The sequence below is a fragment of the Budorcas taxicolor genome, chromosome 22 (genome assembly GCF_023091745.1).
Source record: "Budorcas taxicolor isolate Tak-1 chromosome 22, Takin1.1, whole genome shotgun sequence".
Classification (NCBI taxonomy): domain Eukaryota; kingdom Metazoa; phylum Chordata; class Mammalia; order Artiodactyla; family Bovidae; genus Budorcas; species Budorcas taxicolor.
In genome coordinates this window covers 61,061,129-61,079,445 of record NC_068931.1, presented here as the reverse complement: position 1 = coordinate 61,079,445, position 18,317 = coordinate 61,061,129, and the positions used below count along the sequence as shown (strand labels likewise).

General features: G+C 37.9%; 1 protein-coding gene across 1 annotated transcript in view; it reads right to left on the bottom strand.

Annotated features, from left to right (window-relative positions):
* RELCH (RAB11 binding and LisH domain, coiled-coil and HEAT repeat containing) overlaps positions 1–18,317 on the bottom strand; it is a 106,534-nt gene that overhangs the window by 59,978 nt on the left and 28,239 nt on the right. The window contains exons 3-11 of the mRNA XM_052660270.1: positions 15,681–15,752; positions 15,515–15,570; positions 15,298–15,411; positions 10,270–10,473; positions 10,078–10,169; positions 9,172–9,465; positions 3,990–4,065; positions 2,889–2,984; positions 2,719–2,742 (exon numbers count right to left, since the gene is read on the bottom strand). Coding sequence (XP_052516230.1) covers positions 2,719–2,742; positions 2,889–2,984; positions 3,990–4,065; positions 9,172–9,465; positions 10,078–10,169; positions 10,270–10,473; positions 15,298–15,411; positions 15,515–15,570; positions 15,681–15,752 — 1,028 coding nt within the window. The remainder of the gene's footprint in view (positions 1–2,718; positions 2,743–2,888; positions 2,985–3,989; positions 4,066–9,171; positions 9,466–10,077; positions 10,170–10,269; positions 10,474–15,297; positions 15,412–15,514; positions 15,571–15,680; positions 15,753–18,317) is intronic.

The window sequence follows — 18,317 nt, the reverse complement described above, 5'->3', positions numbered from 1 at the left end:
GTTCATAAAATACAAGAGTTAATACTGTTTGAATGTCAATATTCCTCAAAGTGATCCACAGATTCAGTGCAATTCCTATCAAAATTGAAATGACTTTTATGGCAGAGACCAAAACTGAGCATCCCATTATGTGGAACCAAGAGGGACCCTAAATGGCTGACCGATACTGTCAAGAGAACAAATCTGGAAGACTCATGCTTTCTAACTTCAAAACTTACTGTAGAGCTACAGTAATCAGAACAGAGCGGAACAGGCACACAGATAAACAGAAAGACCCATGGGACAGAACTGAAAGTGTAGAAATGAATCCAGCATCCACATCAAACTGATTTTTGACAAAGGTGCCGTGACCATTCAATAAAGAAACAACTGTCTCTTCAACAAACGGTGCTGGGACACCTGGGTAACTTCATGAACAGAATACAGTTCTGAACTCCTGCCTCACTCCATGTATTAACAAAAAACAAAACAAAGACATGGATCAATCACCTAAATAAGAGCTAAAGGTATAGAACTATTAGAAGAAAACATAGGGGTAAATCTTTCTGACTTCAGCTTTGGCAATGGATTCTTAGACGGATACCAAAAACATGAGCAACAAAAGAAAAAAATAGAGAAATCAGATTTCACAGAAATGAAAAACATCTGTCCATTTAAGGACAACATCAACTACAGGACGGAAAAAATACTTGCAAATCATATATGAGGTCAGAGTTTAATATCCAGAATTGTTAAGAACTCTTACAATTCAAAAAACAAACAATCCACTTAAAAAATGGGCAAAGGATTTACTAAAATTTACTGCATGTGAGATGACAGCTCAGGGACAGGGGAGTAAAAGCTCTTATTGTACATCTTTTCATATTCAAAAGATGTTAAACCATGAATATACATTATTTAGTCAAACCTTATACTCTGTTTTTAATGCTTTATTTTTAAAATTATCTAGGATATTGCTATGATCAATCATACAAATGGACATTTTAATTGTAGTCACATATCAATGAAAAGGCTTACACTGATAAAAGAACACAAAAAACTTGAGAAATAAGAAAAAACAAAAATATTAATTCTTAAAGCATAAGACTTTTTAAAAAATATAAATTTATGGAACTAGGGTAAAATATTAAATACAAGTAATCCAATATCAAAGGATAAAATCAAATAAAAGTTTTGTGCTTTTATGCCCTGGGATTAGTTTCAAAGAAAGGCAAGATAAACCTCATTATTTACCAATTTAATTTTGAAGGAATACAACTCTGGTATATTAAAAATGGTAAATTTTCCAGTAAAACAAAATATGATACAAATAAGTAAACAAAGATAAATGATCAATTCTTCATGAAATTATAAGTATAAAAATATTTTTATATATAAAAAACTTAAAATCAGCCAGAAAAGTAAACATCATACCATAAATAAAATATACATGTATATATAAATATATGCTTACATATATATTTATATATATATCTGATTACTGATGATGCAAATTTATAAAAACTTCATGCAGTACAATCAGATTTTAGTGGCAGAGTTTTTTATGATTAAAAAAGGGAAAATAAAAATTAAAGCTTAAACTGCATCTCATGACGATTAGGCTTCTGTGCCATTTTAAAGACTGCCTCAAGGAAACACAGTGAGAGGGATGCAGACGTTGATGCACTGCACAGATCACGCTGCAAGCTGGGAAGGAGAGAAGCTCAGACACCATCCCGCCAGGCAGAGCTGCCAAACCGTCTGAAATTGGACACTGATCCTTCAAGACAGAGAATTTTCATACTTCTTCATATCTCACAACTATTCTTAAATGTCAGGTAGAATAAAACCATCAGTAAGAAAAGTCATGCTTATTTTTAAATTAAAAATACCTATAGGTATAAAAATTATTAAAGCTCTACATATGTTTTCTTGAGGATCAGTACAAATTTCTTGTGCTAAACAGATAATTAAGGATAAGCTCTTATATGGGTTTTGCCAATGCATTGTGTACCTATCATACTGTAGGTCCCATGAATTATGATTGAAACCAGTGGTAAAGATTAAGAGGATAACAAAAGAAAACTTGTAGGACACGTTTGATAATATTCTTAACCTATTTAAAAAATTTGTGAATTGCAAATTGATTTCATAAATTGAATAATTCAAGTAAATAAACTTGTTTGCAAATAAATCATTCACTATTTAAATGAGATTACAGATAATTTTTCCTTAATCTTTTAATGGCGAAATATAACTCTAAAAATACTTTCTGTAGTATTTATGGCTTATAACATAGGCAATGTGTACCAAAATAAATCTGCTACTCTATTTTAGACATTTAAAGCATCTGTCAATAACAGGTTAGCTACAAGAAAAATAAAAAAGATACTCTCAAAAGTTATTGCAGGCAATATTATAACTATCCTAAGACAAGTCTACTGCCAAACAAATACAATAAAACTAACATTAATAAGAAGTAACTACAAGTACATTTAAGAAAAGAGTTATATTATTAGTCCCTATTAATGTTCAACCCCAAGACTGTCTATTTCTGTAGGCAAGTCACACATATCATATCAAGAGAGAGATCAAATAAATTAGTTAACTGGTAATGTATAGAACGGACAGTGTTCATGGCGCATAAATGGACCTACAGTAATAGTTAGTGTTGCAGAAGCTAATGATGCTTTAAGCAAAACTGGAAACATGAACACCATGCAGCTTCACTGAACTCACCTGGCAGAGGTGTAAAACCATTCTCTAGGAGCAGAGATGCGTGCACAAAAGTAAGACCATGATTGCAAGTAACAGACTTTAACAAAATGAAAATATGACACTAAGCTTCAAAACGACGGAAAATGGACGACAGGACGGTCTAGGGGTGACAGGGCTTCTCTGGGCCTCACCTCCCTCTTGGCCAGCAGCACGTTAGGCACGATGTGCGGCAGGCAGCGCCCCAGCATCAGCATGACGCTCGCCTCACTGTCTGCAATCCGAGACACCTGGAAGACCACAGGGTTAGTCAAGGCCGGCACGGGAGGGCTGCTGGGCGCGACGCGGCAGCAAGGCTATGCTTTGGACCCTGTCTCAAACACTTCTGTTTCACACACACATTCAAAAAGATGATCTATGAGGAGGAGGGAAAAAACCAAGAACCACCTGAGATTCCGAACAGGACGATCATTTCTGTAGACCAGAAACGGATTTAAAACACGAGCAGAGCAGGGAGCAGACAGGGAGGCTTACTAGGCTTCCGTTCCGGGAACAAACAGTGGTGACACAGGACTGGGGCAGCCTCGATGGCTTTTACTCTTTGTTTTGGGGGAAAGGTACCCACAAAGTCACGGTCTTTGGCTGAGGTGAAAGAGTAGTTTGTATGATGAAGACAAAGGGGGAGCCCATGGGGGCTGCCCCAGTCTCACAGCGGGAGCTGCCAGACTGCACCCAAACCACTCTCTAGCTCTGCCACATTCTTAGCGACACTGTGGGACAGAGCCCAGAAGAGGTGACGTAGAATCAACCACAAGAAAGGTATTAATAGAAAGGGAGAAGTACGAAGAAAGGAGGAAAAAAATACCCTTTCAAGGTAAGCCTGCAACAACAGTTACAAAGGACTTGATGAAAAGAAATGTGAGAGCCAATTTACTCTGCAATCAAAGACAATCAATCCTAGAGAAATTAAAAATGAAGTAATCTAAAAATAACTGAAGTTATAAATAATATATACATCTGACTTGGTTTTCTAAATTACACCATAAAGAGGCATATAATTGTAGTCTGATAGACATAAAAAATTAAAACTAGACTGTCAAGAGTCACTTTCATACTAAACAGAGCTTTAATCCAAAGATAAAAATAATCAACTACTTTTCTTGAAAGTGGAAAACTGGATTTATTTCTTAGATTTTTACTTGAAACAGAGTTGTATTACAATTATTTTTTGGGTAAAATGCTAAGAAGAAAAATGGAATGTTTTAAGAAAGTTGCAGGAATCTGGTATAACTTACCTCTGATCCTAAACGACTATCTGCTGACATTCGACAGAAAGAGAGTAGTGCTTGATGGAAAGCAGGAGACAGCTTCCTAGGAGAAGACATCGGATGAAGATGGGACGATGCCCAACATTAAACCGGCGTCCAAGCAGAAAGTAAGTTGCAGGTTGTAATTCCCATCATTACATGAATCCTACCCCACACATGCTTGAATTTCTTAGCCACAAAAGATTTAAGGTCACTTCACTGGAGAATCATACAGGGAAAAAGGAATAGCAATAGCTGCTGAGCTTAAAAGAGCTTGATATTATGTGAATGAATGTCTTATAAATGTTAATAGATTAAAACTGAAGTTGTATGGCAGGTCAATGACTATAGAAAGTGTTTGCAACACCTGAAATGAGGATTTTTTTCTCCCCTTCCCTAATTCTCTAAGGTCCCAGAAAGGTAATGAGTGGCTGCAAAGGATAACCTGGTATGTTGCTAAGAAGTTCTGCAGATCTATATCATGGTAACGATAACCCTTAATGTTAGAAACCCACATAAAAGAGCAAAAAATTAAAACTAAATGAAGGAGAGGCTCATTCAACATTCACATATATTTCAAACGAAGGATTTTTTTGTAATTGAAAATATTAGCCTATTTCTGTTTAATAAAGAAGGTTAAAACATTTACATTTGTGAAATAACACTGGTCTCTATGTAATAGTATTCATAATATTGTAACTAGGAGTTGTATTTTATGTGCTCAATCTACGAAGAAAAGTGGAAACATCTAAGGTTACATAACAGAGGTTATTTAGTATACACCACAGAGCGGCCCCCAGGAGCACCTGATTTGGAGTTAGTGTGCCAAAGCTGAAGCCTGTTTGCTCATTATGTCCCCCCTCCCCTATTCTTTCTGTGGAGGGAGCTACAACACACCTAATTGCCCGAGCCAGAAAGCGTTCATCCTTCCCTTAGTTTTAACCTCCTAATCCAATCAATTTTTTTTAACCTTCTAACTATCTTACAAACCTATCTGTCTTTCCAATACAGGAAATCCCACCATCTCCTTCTTGGACTCTTCCAACAGGTATCCTGAGAGTCTCCGTTCTTGCTGCCCTCTAATTACCACTACACTCTAGAGGACTCTTTCTAAAACTTCAGTTCAGTTGCTCAGTCGTGCCCAACTCTTTGCGACCCCATGGACTGCAGCACGCCAGGCCTCCTTGTCCATCACCAACACCCAGAGTTTGCTCAAACTCATGTCCATTGACTTGGTGATGCCATCCAACCATCTCATCCTCTGTCGTCCCCTCTCTTCCAGCCTTCAAACTTTCCCAGCATCAGGGTCTTTTCAAATGAGTCAGCTCTTCGCATCAGGAGGCCAAAGTATTGCAGTTTCAGCTTCAACACCAGTCCTTCCACTGAACACTCAGGACTCATCTCCTTTAGGATGGACTGGTTGGATCTCCTTGCTGTCCAAGGAACTCTCAAGAGTCTTCTCCAACACCACAGTTTAAAAGCAGCAATTCTTTGGGGCTCAGCTTTCTTCATAGTCCAACTCTCACTTCCATCCATGACTACTGGAAAAACCATAGCCTTGGCTAGACGGACCTTTGTTGGCAAAGCAATGTCTCTGCTTTCTAATATGCTGTCTAGGTTGGTCATAACTTCCCTTCCAAGGAGTAAGCGTCTTTTAATTTCATGGCTGCAGTCACCATCTGCAGTGATTTTGGAGCCCTCCCAAAATAAAGTTTGCCACTGTTTCCACATCTATTTGCCATGAAGTGATGGGACCAGATGCCATAATCTTCATTTTCTGAATGTTGAGCTTTAAGCCAACTTTTTCACTCTCTTCTTTTACTTTCATCAAGAGGTTCTTTAGTTCTTCTTCACTTTCTGCCATAAGGGTGGTATCATCTGCTTATCTGAGGTTATTGATATTTCTACCGGCAATCTTGATTCCAGATTGTGCTTCATCCAGCCCACTGTTTCTCATGATGTACTCTGCATGTAAGTTAAATAAGCAGGGTGACAATATACAGCCTTGACGTACTCCTTTTCCTATTTGGAACCAGTTTGTTGTTCCATGTCCAGTTCTAACTGTTGCTTCCTGACCTGCATACAGGTTTCTCAAGAGGCAGGTCAGGTGGTCTGGTATTCCCATCTCTTTCAGAATTTTCCAGTTTATTGTGATCCACACAGTCAAAGGCTTTGGCATAGTCAATAAAGCAGAAATAGATGTTTTTCTGGAACTCTCTTGCTTTTTCCTTGATCCAGAGGATATTGGCAATTTGATCTCTGGTTCCTCTGCCTTTTCTAACACCAGCTTGAACATCTGAAGTTCACAGTTCACGTATTGCTGAAGCCTGGCTTGGAGAATTTTGAGCATTACTTTATTAGCGTGTGAGATGAGTGCAATTGTGCGGTAGTTTGAACATTCTTAGGCATTGCCTTTCTTTGGGATTGGAATGAAAACTGACCTTTTCCAGTCCTGTGGCCACTGCTGAGTTTTCCAAATTTGCTGGTATACTGAGTACAGCCCTTTCATAGCATCATCTTTCAGGATTTGAAATAGCTCAGCTGGAATTCCATCACCTCCACTAGCTTTGTTCATAGTGATGCTTCCTAAGGCCCACTTGACTTCACATTCCAGGATGTCTGGCTCTAAGTGAGTGATCACACCATCATGATCATCTGGGTCATGAAGATCTTTTTTGTACAGTTCTTCTTTGTATTCTTGCCACCTCTTCTTAATATCTTCTGCTTCTGTTAGGTCCATACCATTTCTGTCCTTTATCGAGCCCATCTTTACATGAAATGTTCCCTTGGCAGCTCCAATTTTCTTGAAGAGATCTCTAGTCTTTCCCATTCTGTTGTTTTCCTCTATTTTTTTGCACTGATTCATTGAGGAAGGCTTTCTTATCTCTCCTTGCTATTCTTTGGAACTGTGCATTCAAATGGGTATATCTTTCCTTTTCTCCTTTGTTTCCACAGCTATTCGTAAGGCCTCCTCAGAGAGCCATTTTGCATTTCTTTTTCTTAGGGATGGTCTTGCTCCCTGTCTCCTGTACAATGTCAGGAACCTCTGTCCATAGTTCATCAGAAACTCTTTCAGATCTAGTTCCTTAAACCTATTTCCCACTTCCACTGTCTATCATAAGGGATTTGATTTAGGTCATACTTGAATGGTCTAGTGGTTTTCCCTTCCTTCTTTTAAAACTTAGGTACCATTGTGTTCCAAGCCTCTAAAATGAGTTAACACAGTTTATATGACTTAGTCTCAGCTTCCTTCTCCAGCTTCCCCTCCTGTTGTCTTCTCATCTGCATGCTTTGCTTCCGTCTTCATAAACCGTTCTAGCTCCCAAGTGCAGTGTTCTTCCCGCTCCTATTAGTCCCTCTTAGTGGGAAGACTTCCTCTTATCTCTTGGCCTGGTTCACTGCTACTTACTCATTAGGTATAAAGTTAGAAAATACCTCTTCCCTGAAACCTTTCCTACTCTGATGACTAGGTTAGGTACCCTGATTGTGTGTTTCCAAGCAAGCTGAACTTCTCTTATATTCCTGCCTTTTACAATATTATAATTGCCTGACAGTCTCTCTCACACTGTAAAGTCTGTAACCGAAGGGCACCATATGCTTGATTACCATTGTTATACTCTTCATTTGGGCTTCCCTAGTGGCTCAGAGGGTAAAGAATCCACCTGCAATGCAGGAGACCCAGGCTGGATCCCTGGGTTGGGAAGATCCCCTGGAGAAGGGACTGGCTACCCACTCCAGTGCTCTTGCCTAGAAAATGCTATGGATGGAGGAGCCTGGTGGGCTGCAGTCCATGGTGTTGTGAAGAGTCGGACACGACTGAGCGACTTCACTTTCACTTTTCACTTTCATGCATTGGAGAAGGAAATGGCAACCCACTCCAGTGTTCTTGCCTGGAGAATCCCAGGGACTGGGGAGCCTGGTGGGCTGCTGTCTACAGGGTCGCACAGAGTCAGACACGACTGAAGCGACTCAGCAGCAGCAGCAGCGAGAGGATTGGCAGGCTGCAGCGCGTGGGGTCCTGAAGAGTGAGCAGCTAACACTTCCACTCTTCTTTTAAACTGGAAACTCCTCGCTAACACTGCCTGACACACAGTTAAGAGCTAAAAGTCAGCTGGACAAGTTGAAGAGTCATCTTTCTCCTGAGAGTGGCTCTGGGGTCTGGAGGAGATGCATGGAGCTACTGCAGACGTCACTGCATCACTCTTAGGCCTGTGTCTTGACCATGTGAGATCAGACGCACTTTGAAGACTGGCCCATGTCTGTTTCAATCCTGTGACCCCCTCATGATACACATACACACACACAACCACACACAGAGTTGTGGCATATGAGTCAAAAAGTTTGCTTTGGAAAAAATAAAATAAAATACTTCTCACTAATAATGAGTACCTTTAAGTCTAAAACAAATTAGTCATGCTTTCCTATTACATCCCAACGCTTGCTATAATACTCCTCCATTTATGAGGAGGAGGAAGTATGACTGGCTCAGAATGCATCACAGGGTATGTGTGAGGGTCGACTAAGCTGGCATATGTAGAGCGCTTAGCACTGTGTCTGATGTATAAAAAGAACTCAGTAAATATTCCTCTCTCAAGAGAATATTCTTTTTCCACATTATAATGTAAATACTTTTTGTCTCCTCTACTAGGAAACATAATCATGAGAGGCAAGGGACCCTGCTTTGGTCATCTAAGTTCAATCATCGCAATTCAATAAAAATTAAATGAATGAAGATAATATTAATGACACAATGTTACTAATGGAAGCAGAAACAGGAAAAAGGACTAAGACCAAGAACTAATCACCTTTTTAGTAAAGGCTACTATTCAACATCAAAACTTTCTACTGGGTCTGGTAATGGGGTGGAACACAGAGAGGGTAGCAGCACTGGGCGGACGCAGCGCAGAGAGCACACATTCTGTTCACGGGCTTACGCACTGAGCTAACACAGGGCCCAGCTCGTGCACGGTCTGCTCCTCTGCACCACAATCCAGCTCAGCAATTACTTGCGATTTTTCGCAGCGATGTGGACTCTGCTAAGTGTTAAGTTCATGCTAGACACATAAAAATTCATGTATCTGATCTGCAAAATAAGAACTGAAACTCTTCTAGTTTGACAATGTACTAAATAGCTGAAAGATGCATTTCAAAACACAGGACACATACTGACCTATTGGGTTTATCAAAATGGACTGTGCTTTTACTTGATGGAGAAGAAGACGGCATTCCTTCTCTTTCTCTTCTGGGGAAAGACTGTGGGAAATTCTCTTTAGGAACAGTAGAATCAACTTCATCTGATTTTGAAAGATGGACATCCTTGTTTTCTCTCTTGTCCAAACTATTTATAACTGAATTCTGTCTACTGTCTTCAGAGTCTTTGTGGGGAGACTGATCCAAAGAAGGCTGAACAGAGTCACAAACGACAGGGCTGGCAAAGTGCTCACTTCTGAGGAAGTCCATTTCACTGTAAAAGAGAGAGAGATTCTTAGAGAAGAATTGTATTTTTTAAGACTTTGGCAACAGCATAAACCTCATACTGGGTTTAATGATTTAAAAGTATAACATATTAATAGAAAGTGGTTTGGCAACTAATCTTTCCTGTACCATATATATTGATGCTTCATAGAGAAATGTAGCCACACACTCTTACAAAACATAAAAATATTTTTATAATCTATGCTTTGGATTATCACTTAGCCTTCTTCATGTGCAAAATGTGGAAAATCCCATCTAACCCACATCATAAGAATTAAATGAAATAATGAATGGAAAATATGTATAACATTAGCACGAAGAAGTTCCTTTATTACTACGGATACAACCCGAAGAAAGTAAAAAATGCCTTGCTCCTTGGTTCTAAGACAGATATGATTTTATGATTATTACAGTGATTAACAACTTTTGGGGGGAGAAGAACACATTAAGTATATAAGCAATTATAAGATTTGTTTCCCCCAGAAGTATTAGGATATGAAAAATTATGCCTTACAACTGAAATATTATCTTATACGTTTATATAATTTGTCAATTTCTTTAATAATTTTAAGAGGTTTTATAGAAATGATTAAGTACTAACCTTTCAAGCCTTCTGATTTGCTCCATCAAAGACCATTTCTCACTATTTAATAAACTAATTTTATCTTCTAATTTCTGTACTAGCAAGGAGTTCTAAAATCAAAATGGGAGAAAAACAGAAACTCAGCATCTCAGAGTGTGCTTTTACATGGCTTAAACACTTTCTGTGGACTTGATTATTAACACCTCTCACCTCTACAGTCTGAGGAGTTTCAAGGGTTGAAGGAAGGTTGCCTAAACCTGGCGTCAGAGCCTCTAATTCGTCTTCTTCTACACCGCTGGCCACGTCCACAAGGTCTTTTCCAGTTACTTGATGATTTCCAAAATCTCGGTAGAGCTGCAGTAAGTCTGGAGGTTTTGGAATATTTAATCCTACATCATCCCATAGTTCAAAATCCTAAAAGATAAAAAACAGTAACATAAAAAAAATCTATGTGGCAGTTTGATCTTGCATTTTTGAGATGTTATCTTTTCCTTATTGCTAATATCTTGAAAACTCAACATAATTGTGTGATAACGTCAAAGTGTACGTGCCCGGTGAATCCCACCCTGGGAGTCAGGAAGTGTGTAGGATTAGTGTGCGCGATGCACCCCCACCTCATAGTTGGAAAACAAGGGAAACAGGGCCCTCAGTGGAGAGACAAGTTTTCTTTACAGCAAAAAGGATATTCTGGACTTCCCTAGTAGCACAGTGGATGAGGGCCTGCCTGACAAAGTAGGAGCCCTGGGTTTCGTCCCTGGTCCGGGAAGATTCCACCTGCCCTGGAACTACTGAGGGCAAGCTCTAGAATTCGAGGGCTGCAATGACTGGGCCTGCAGCCTGCAACCACAGAGACGCATGCACCTCAACAAGAGAGACCAAGGGGTGAGGAGCCCAGGGGCCCCAAAAGGAAGAGTGACCCCGGCTCACCACAACTAAAGAAGGCCCGCGCGCAACAACAGAGACCCATCACAACCAGAGAAGTAAAAAATAATAAATTCCTAAAATAAAAAAAAAAAAAAAAAGGATACTCAGAGAGAAGTTGAAAATAAAGACTGTTCATTTACAATAAGAAAATTTCACATAGCACCACAGAAAGGAAAGAGAGGAAGTAAAGGAAAGAACTGGCAAGAGGGAACCCGAAATCAGCAAGACAACGATTATATGCAGATAAAAATATAAGAAAACTATCAATAAGTAAGTATTGAGTGCAACTATACATGCAGATACAGAGATTTGTTTAGCCTCAAGAAGATTATAGGCTAGTCAAGGGAGGTAAGAGATAATCTTAGGTAATCTTAGAGCCATTAAGATTAAATCAGGCCACTAAGATAAATGATCAAAAATAAAATCAGGTAAAAAGTCTTACACTTTCGCCAGAGGCTCAACATGAAAGACAGCCACTGGCACCCACTCCAGTGCTCTTGCCTGGAGAACCCCATGGACAGAGCGGCATGCTGGGCTACAGTCATGGGGTCGCAGAGAGTCGGACACGACGGAGCGGCTCCACTTTCACTCTTGAAACACGAAAGCAGCGAGGGCCCTGGGTCAGAGCTGCGTTAAGGGCAGGCGGGATCACCATTAAACACCATTTAGTGGTTAAAGGGTGAGTAATTGATAAGCGCTTACACTGCTCTTTATAAAATACTTTCATTGGGGTATATAATTAATAAAAAACAAACTGCACAATTTAAATCTGACTCTCTGCGACCCCATGGATTGTAGCCCGCCAGGCTCCTCTGTCCATGGGATTCTCCAGGCAAGAATACTGGAGTTGGTTGCCACTCCCTTCTCCAGGAGATATTCCCGACCCAGGGGTCAAACCTGGGTCTTCCGCATTGTAGGCAGATGCTTTTACCGTCTGCGCCACCAGGGAAGTCTTAAATCCACAAGCTAATTTAAGATGTGCAGTCTGCTGAGTCCTGACACCTGAGTGCACACCTGAAGAGGTCACTGCAGTCAAGATGGACCTGGGGGCGTCCCTGGTGGCTCAGTGGTCAAGAACCTGCCACCAGTGCAGGAGACACAGGTTCAATCCCTGATCTGGGAAGATCCCACCTGTCGTGGAGCAACTGAGCCTGTGCGCCACAGCTACTGAGCCTGTTTCGTCTCGGGCCTGCGGGCTGCAATTATGGAGCCCATGTTCTGCGACTACTGAAGCCCACAACCCTGGAGTCCGAGTTTTGCAACTACAGAGTAGTCCCCACTTGCTGCAACTAGGGAAAAGTCAGAGCAGCAATGAAGACCCGGCACAGCCAAAAATAAACAAACAAAGCAGAGGGAAAAAAAAAGATTAAACACCAAAGCTATGAAAAAAAAGATGAACTTGTTCACTCCCAAGTGTTCCTGGCCGCTTGCGACGCTTCCCCCTTTTTCCTCACATACGCCCTGTTCCTAGGCAAATACTGCGCTGTTTTCCGTCACTGTTACAGGTTTACATTTCTTAGAATTTTATAAGTGGAAGCATACAGCAAGTACTCTATTTGCCTGGTTTCTTTCATCCAGATTATTGATTTTCAGAGTAATCTTTGTTGGTGTATCTGTCAGAGGTTCTTTTTTTTTTTTTTTTTTTTACTGCTGAGTTAGCATTTCACTGTAACGATACATCAGAATTTTTTATTCAACTGCCTCCTTTTGGATACTTGGGTTGTCTCCCTAATGTCAGCTATTATAAATAAAGTTGGTGTGAACAGTGCGTAGGAGTCTTGGTATGAATATCTCCCTTCGCTTCTCTTGGACTGTAATATCTAGGAACGGAATGATCAAGTCATACAGGTAGTGAAGGTTTTAATTCTTTTAAAATAGCCTGCTAAAAAATGTTCCAAAGTGACTGTACCATTTTGGATTCCCATGAGCAATGATGATACTTCTACTTACTCCACATCTTTGCCAAGACTTGGTACAGTCTCAGTTAAACATTTTAACAAGTGTGCTATGGGATTTCACTGTGACTTAATTTTTACCCACCTAATGACTACAGATGTAGAACATCTTTCTCCATGTGCTAATTCGATACCCATATAGGTTCTTTGTTATAAATCATATATACATGTTTGTTATAAAATCATCTATATAAATTTTTTGTCCATTCTTTTAAAAACTGGGTCTTTTTTTATTATTCATTTTATAGAGTTCTTTAAATATTCTGGATAGAAAGTCTTTATCAGATATGTTACTTGAAATATTTTACCGAATCTATGGCTCATCTTTTCATTTGTTTAGAGTTGCTTTCAAAGAGTAGAAGCTACTGACTTTGATGAGAACAAATATTTGATGAAGAACACCATACTTTCGGTGTCATATACAAGAAATCTTGGCCTCCCTTCCAGGGTTGCAATGAATTTTTCCATGGTTTCTTCTAGGAGCCTTATGGCTTTAGAATTTACATTTAAATCCATGATTCATTTGAATTACTTTTTGTATATGGTGTGAGGTATGGTTCAAAGTTCATTTTTGGAGGTATATAGATATCAGAATGTTACAGTACTAATTGTAAAAAAGACTGTGCTTTCTGAATGGAATTTACTTTGTGCTCTGTTAGCATCAAAAGGTCATTTCTGTGCAAGTTAATCTCGTGACTATCCACTAAGTTCCAATGATTTGCCTGCGTTTATGCCAGTAGGATACTGCCTGAACTAGAATATCTTAAAGTCAGCCAGTTGAAGTCCCCTAATTTTGTGCTTCTTTATTAAAGTTGTTTTGGCTATACTACGTTATTTCCATTTCCACAGAAATTTTAGAATAAGCTAACCTCTACAAAAAGGCTGGCGAGATCATTAGGATTGTATTAAAAGTACAAATCAATTTACAGAAATTGACACTTTGACAATCCTGAATCCTATCTATTAGTACAGTGTATCTCTTCTTTATGTCTTCTTTATTTTCTTTCAGCATGTATAATAGTTTCCAGTGCATAATCCTTCATCATATTTATCCCTAAGTATTTCCTATTTTTTGATACTTTTATAAATGGTATCTTTAAAACTTGAATGTTTATTTGTTGCTAGCATACAGAAATACAATTCATTTTTGTTTACTGACCTTGAATCCTACAGCTTGTCTATCATCACTTATTATAGTGTTCAACACTATAAGCAGTCTATAGGATTTTCGATATATATAATCATATTACCAGTGAAAGTTTTCTTTCTTCTTTTCCAAAATATGTCTTTTGTTTTTTTTTTCTTGCCTTGTACTGGCTAGATTGCTCAGTATGATGTTCAACAGAAGTAGTGAGAGCAGATATTCCTGTTTTATTCCTCATCTATTCCTTATCATTCATCATTAAGTATCATGTTAGTGATAGTTTTTCTATAAATGTCTTCTATGAATCTAAGGAAATTCCTCACAATTCCTAATTTCTTTAAAGTTTTTACGGGAAAGACATGTTTGATTGTGTCAAATGTTTTTTTTTTGAGCTGACCATATGATTTCTCTTTTGAAAAGTTTCTTAAAACGGTGAATTACAATGGTTGATTTTTGGACTAATCAATCTTATGTTCCTCAGATGAACCATTTGGTCATTGTGTATTAGCACTTTTACACATTGTTGGATTTAATATATTAAAATGTTAAATAGAATTTCTATATCCATGCTCATGAGGAAAATGAGCCTGCAATTTTCTTTGTTAGCCAGGTCTGTATCTGGTTTTGAAATCAGAATTATGCTGGTCTCATAGAATGAGTTTTGGACAATTCCCTTCTCTTCAATTTCTAGAGGAGTTTGTGGAGAAGTGGTGTTACTTCTTCCTTAAATGGTAGGGATCTACAGTGATATAACCTTACTCATTTACTTTACTTCTTCCTTAAAAGTCTAGTAGATATCTACAGCGATATAACTTTGCTCATTCCAGATTCTGATAATTTGCTTCTTGTCTCTTTTTCTCAGTAAGTCCGGCTAGAGGTTTACCAATTTCATTAACCTCAAAAACCCAGTTTTTTGTTGTTATTAATTTTTCTCTGTTGTTCTCTGTTACCTATATCACTAATACATTCTCATTTTTAATATTTCCTTCCTTTCAATTTCTTTGGACTTCAGTTAGTTTTCTTTTTCTAGTTTCTTAAAATAGAAACCAATCTTCATCAACTTGAAATGTTCTTTCTTTTCTATTCAGTATTTTGGTGTTATGGAATTTTACTGTAGGTATAACTTTAAAAAAATTAAAGCTAGATAAAAGAGGAAATAAGTACATTATAAGTTAGAAAGGAAACAAATTATTGTAAAAAAAAAGGAAACTGTACCTGATCATCATTTTCATCTGAAAACGTTATTGATGTCAGCTTGTAGTTATTCTTCAATAAAAATTCATTGACTAAGAAGTTTAGAGCTCTCTTTTCAAGAGGTTTGATTGGCTCCTAGAGGTGGACACAAGATGGGTAGAGTACTGTGAGTCTCCACTTTCAACACCTGTGCTTCCATCTCATACGGAAGATACTTTTAGATCTGTCATTCACCCACCTGAATTTCAGGACTTGATTTGTAATTTTTTCGTTCCTGTAAAGGAACTTCATGTTCTGGTGGAAGAAAATACAAATAATAGTTTACTCCTTTACATTTCACACCATCTCAGCTACCTCTACATTGTCAAAGCAGAAAAGTCTCAGAAAAGTTGCATGTACACCACCTGCAGCCTCCGTCAGGTTGGCTCGGAGGGCCTGAATGGTCTCCTTGGCTTTCCGTAGTTCAAACTCCAGGACTGGACAGGGATTTGGAATAAACACACACAGGCATCCAACCAAGAAAAGGGAAACAGAAATAAAAAATAAAAAGCAAGGATGGGTATGAAAAAAAAATACAATTTGTATTGAAAACAGAAAGCATGCAATCTTTATGAAACTTGTGAACGCATGCAGCAGAGTTGATTTGCAAGCAAACTGGTGAATGTTTTCCATAGTTTTAGAATACAGGGGACTATTGATCAAGTGTTCCAGCTGTCTGACAAGGAATAGCTCTATTTAAAAATAAAATCTATGGCATACTCTCATTAAGGCAAATAAAAACCTTAGGTGTTGTACTTCACTCGGTCTAGGTAAGAAATGTAATGGAATGTTTCCAGGTGACATCATTTTAGGGGAAAAGACAAAACTTAGATGAAGTTCAGCAAATACAGTTAAAGAAAATCTTAGGATTAAAAAAAAATATTTATCTAGAATAATGTTTTAAATCAACATACAGGAACAGTGAATATATTCTTTCATTAAGATGTTGAAGAAGTATGTTTTAAGTATCTTACAAATGTGGGATGTCTATCAATTTTTCTACAAACAAGTATATATGTTCTGTAAACAGGCACAGATATGTTAAACACATATCTAAAAAAAGTTCCAAGGGATTTATTTTAGGTTTCATTTAAAGCCAAAGAATAGACATACGTTTGTTTTTTAAGTTACAATTAAAATCATTCTAAAGCAAATGATTGTGTACAATTCTAATAAGAGTGTAGTTATCTAAGGATATTGAATAAAATTAAGCAGAATTTCAAAGTTTCTGACAACTCTTCAAATAGATGTTTGTTCACATTAAGAGGTACTAACGAAACTTAAAGATTTCTCCTGTTACTGCAGAGTCTAATACAATAAACACGAATAACTGAGGAAACATTTTAATGAGCTTTTTGAAATGTTTCATCATGAGCAAGATTTAACTATGTCTTTACTTGGAATTTTCTTTAAAATATATAAATATTGCTACGAAGGAAAAAGCATTGGACGGAAAAGTCATTTCTGTGAAGTAAAGCTCTGAGAAAATTAAGTGATCTTTGTCACAACTGGATATTTAAAAAATTATTATTTAAATAGTTCTTCATAAAGATGAGTAAATTTAAAACTTTAGAGATGCAACTTTTTCCTGATTTACTAATAAACAGAAAAAAGAAGATGGCAAATGAAACGCTATCAGAGACAACAGAGCTATAAAATATACGGGAAAAACAGAATTCACTCAGTTTGCACACTTTCATTAAAAACTTAAGATGTAACTGAATCACACCTAGTACATGAAGGCCAATTATTTTGATGCACAGAATTTCAGTGCAGCAACACGAAAGCACAGCTAAAAATCAGAAGATGTGTATATGACTATTTTTTGGTCGTCAGCAATGCTGATCTGCAAACATTTCTGTGCAACAAAGTAGAAACATTTTCTCTAAAAATTACACTTCTGGAAACTCTCAGAGTTTGTATTTAAAGTCAGACTGCACAGATTCGATGTGTAAGCTAAGTACAGAATAGATTTACTTTTCTTCTATTTCAAAACTCTAGGTTTTGATTTAAAAGCACTTCACTATACCATAAGCAAAGTAAGTATACATATCATACTTTCAGTGTAACTTACAATTTACTAAGAGATATTATAGAACAATTGCAGATCAGAAATGCCCTGTACCAGAATGATAGAATATGGAAAAAAAAAAACACAAAAACTGGTTAAAACACAAACTGTGGGAAAAAAAACAACTCAATTCAACTGGTGAAGTTTAGGTGACCGAGAACAAAACAATGCATGATCCAGGCACAGAAAGCCAGAAAAACCCATGTCAGACGGCGAGAGTTTGTGTTTTTGCGCCCACCTCCACGCACATTGCCAAATGCCACCAGAAGCTAGCACTGCTTTTAGAGCCAGTGCTCATCGAAATGGACTCACTCTGCTGCATGTGTCTCACTGCATAATACAGACTTTAAAAGACAAAGGCATATCTTTGAAGCTACAGCACATCTCTATAAAGGCACAGTATGATCAGATAATTGAACTTATGTGAAAAGTTTTCCACGAAAGGTCTGAACAGATATATTTATACACATATGAATTTGTCACTTCTTTATTAAAAGATATTGAATTATAACTCAAGACTTATTACTCTGTAAAGTGATACATTATACCAAGCAACCTCCAAGTCGTTTTCAAACACTATGATTCTTCATAAGAATGTTTGAAGAAGTGAATGCTTTTAAAAAACACGGTAGGAACCAGCTACCAGCCTGCTCACTCCACTACCCCACCCTCTACTAGCCCAACACTGCTGAATGCAGCTTTAGTGGGACCAAAGTAACAACTGCAAAGATACAGGTATATTGTAACACTGCACATTATAATCTTACCAAAATAATTAATGACTAAGTCAGCATCAGCCACTATAGATTGGCTGAAACAGTTATTTTTCCATCAAAGTTGGATAATACTGGTACTGTATCGGGGTACTACTAGATCAGGCACTAATGACTTGGGATATATGCAAGTGTGTATCACTACTATCTTAAAATAT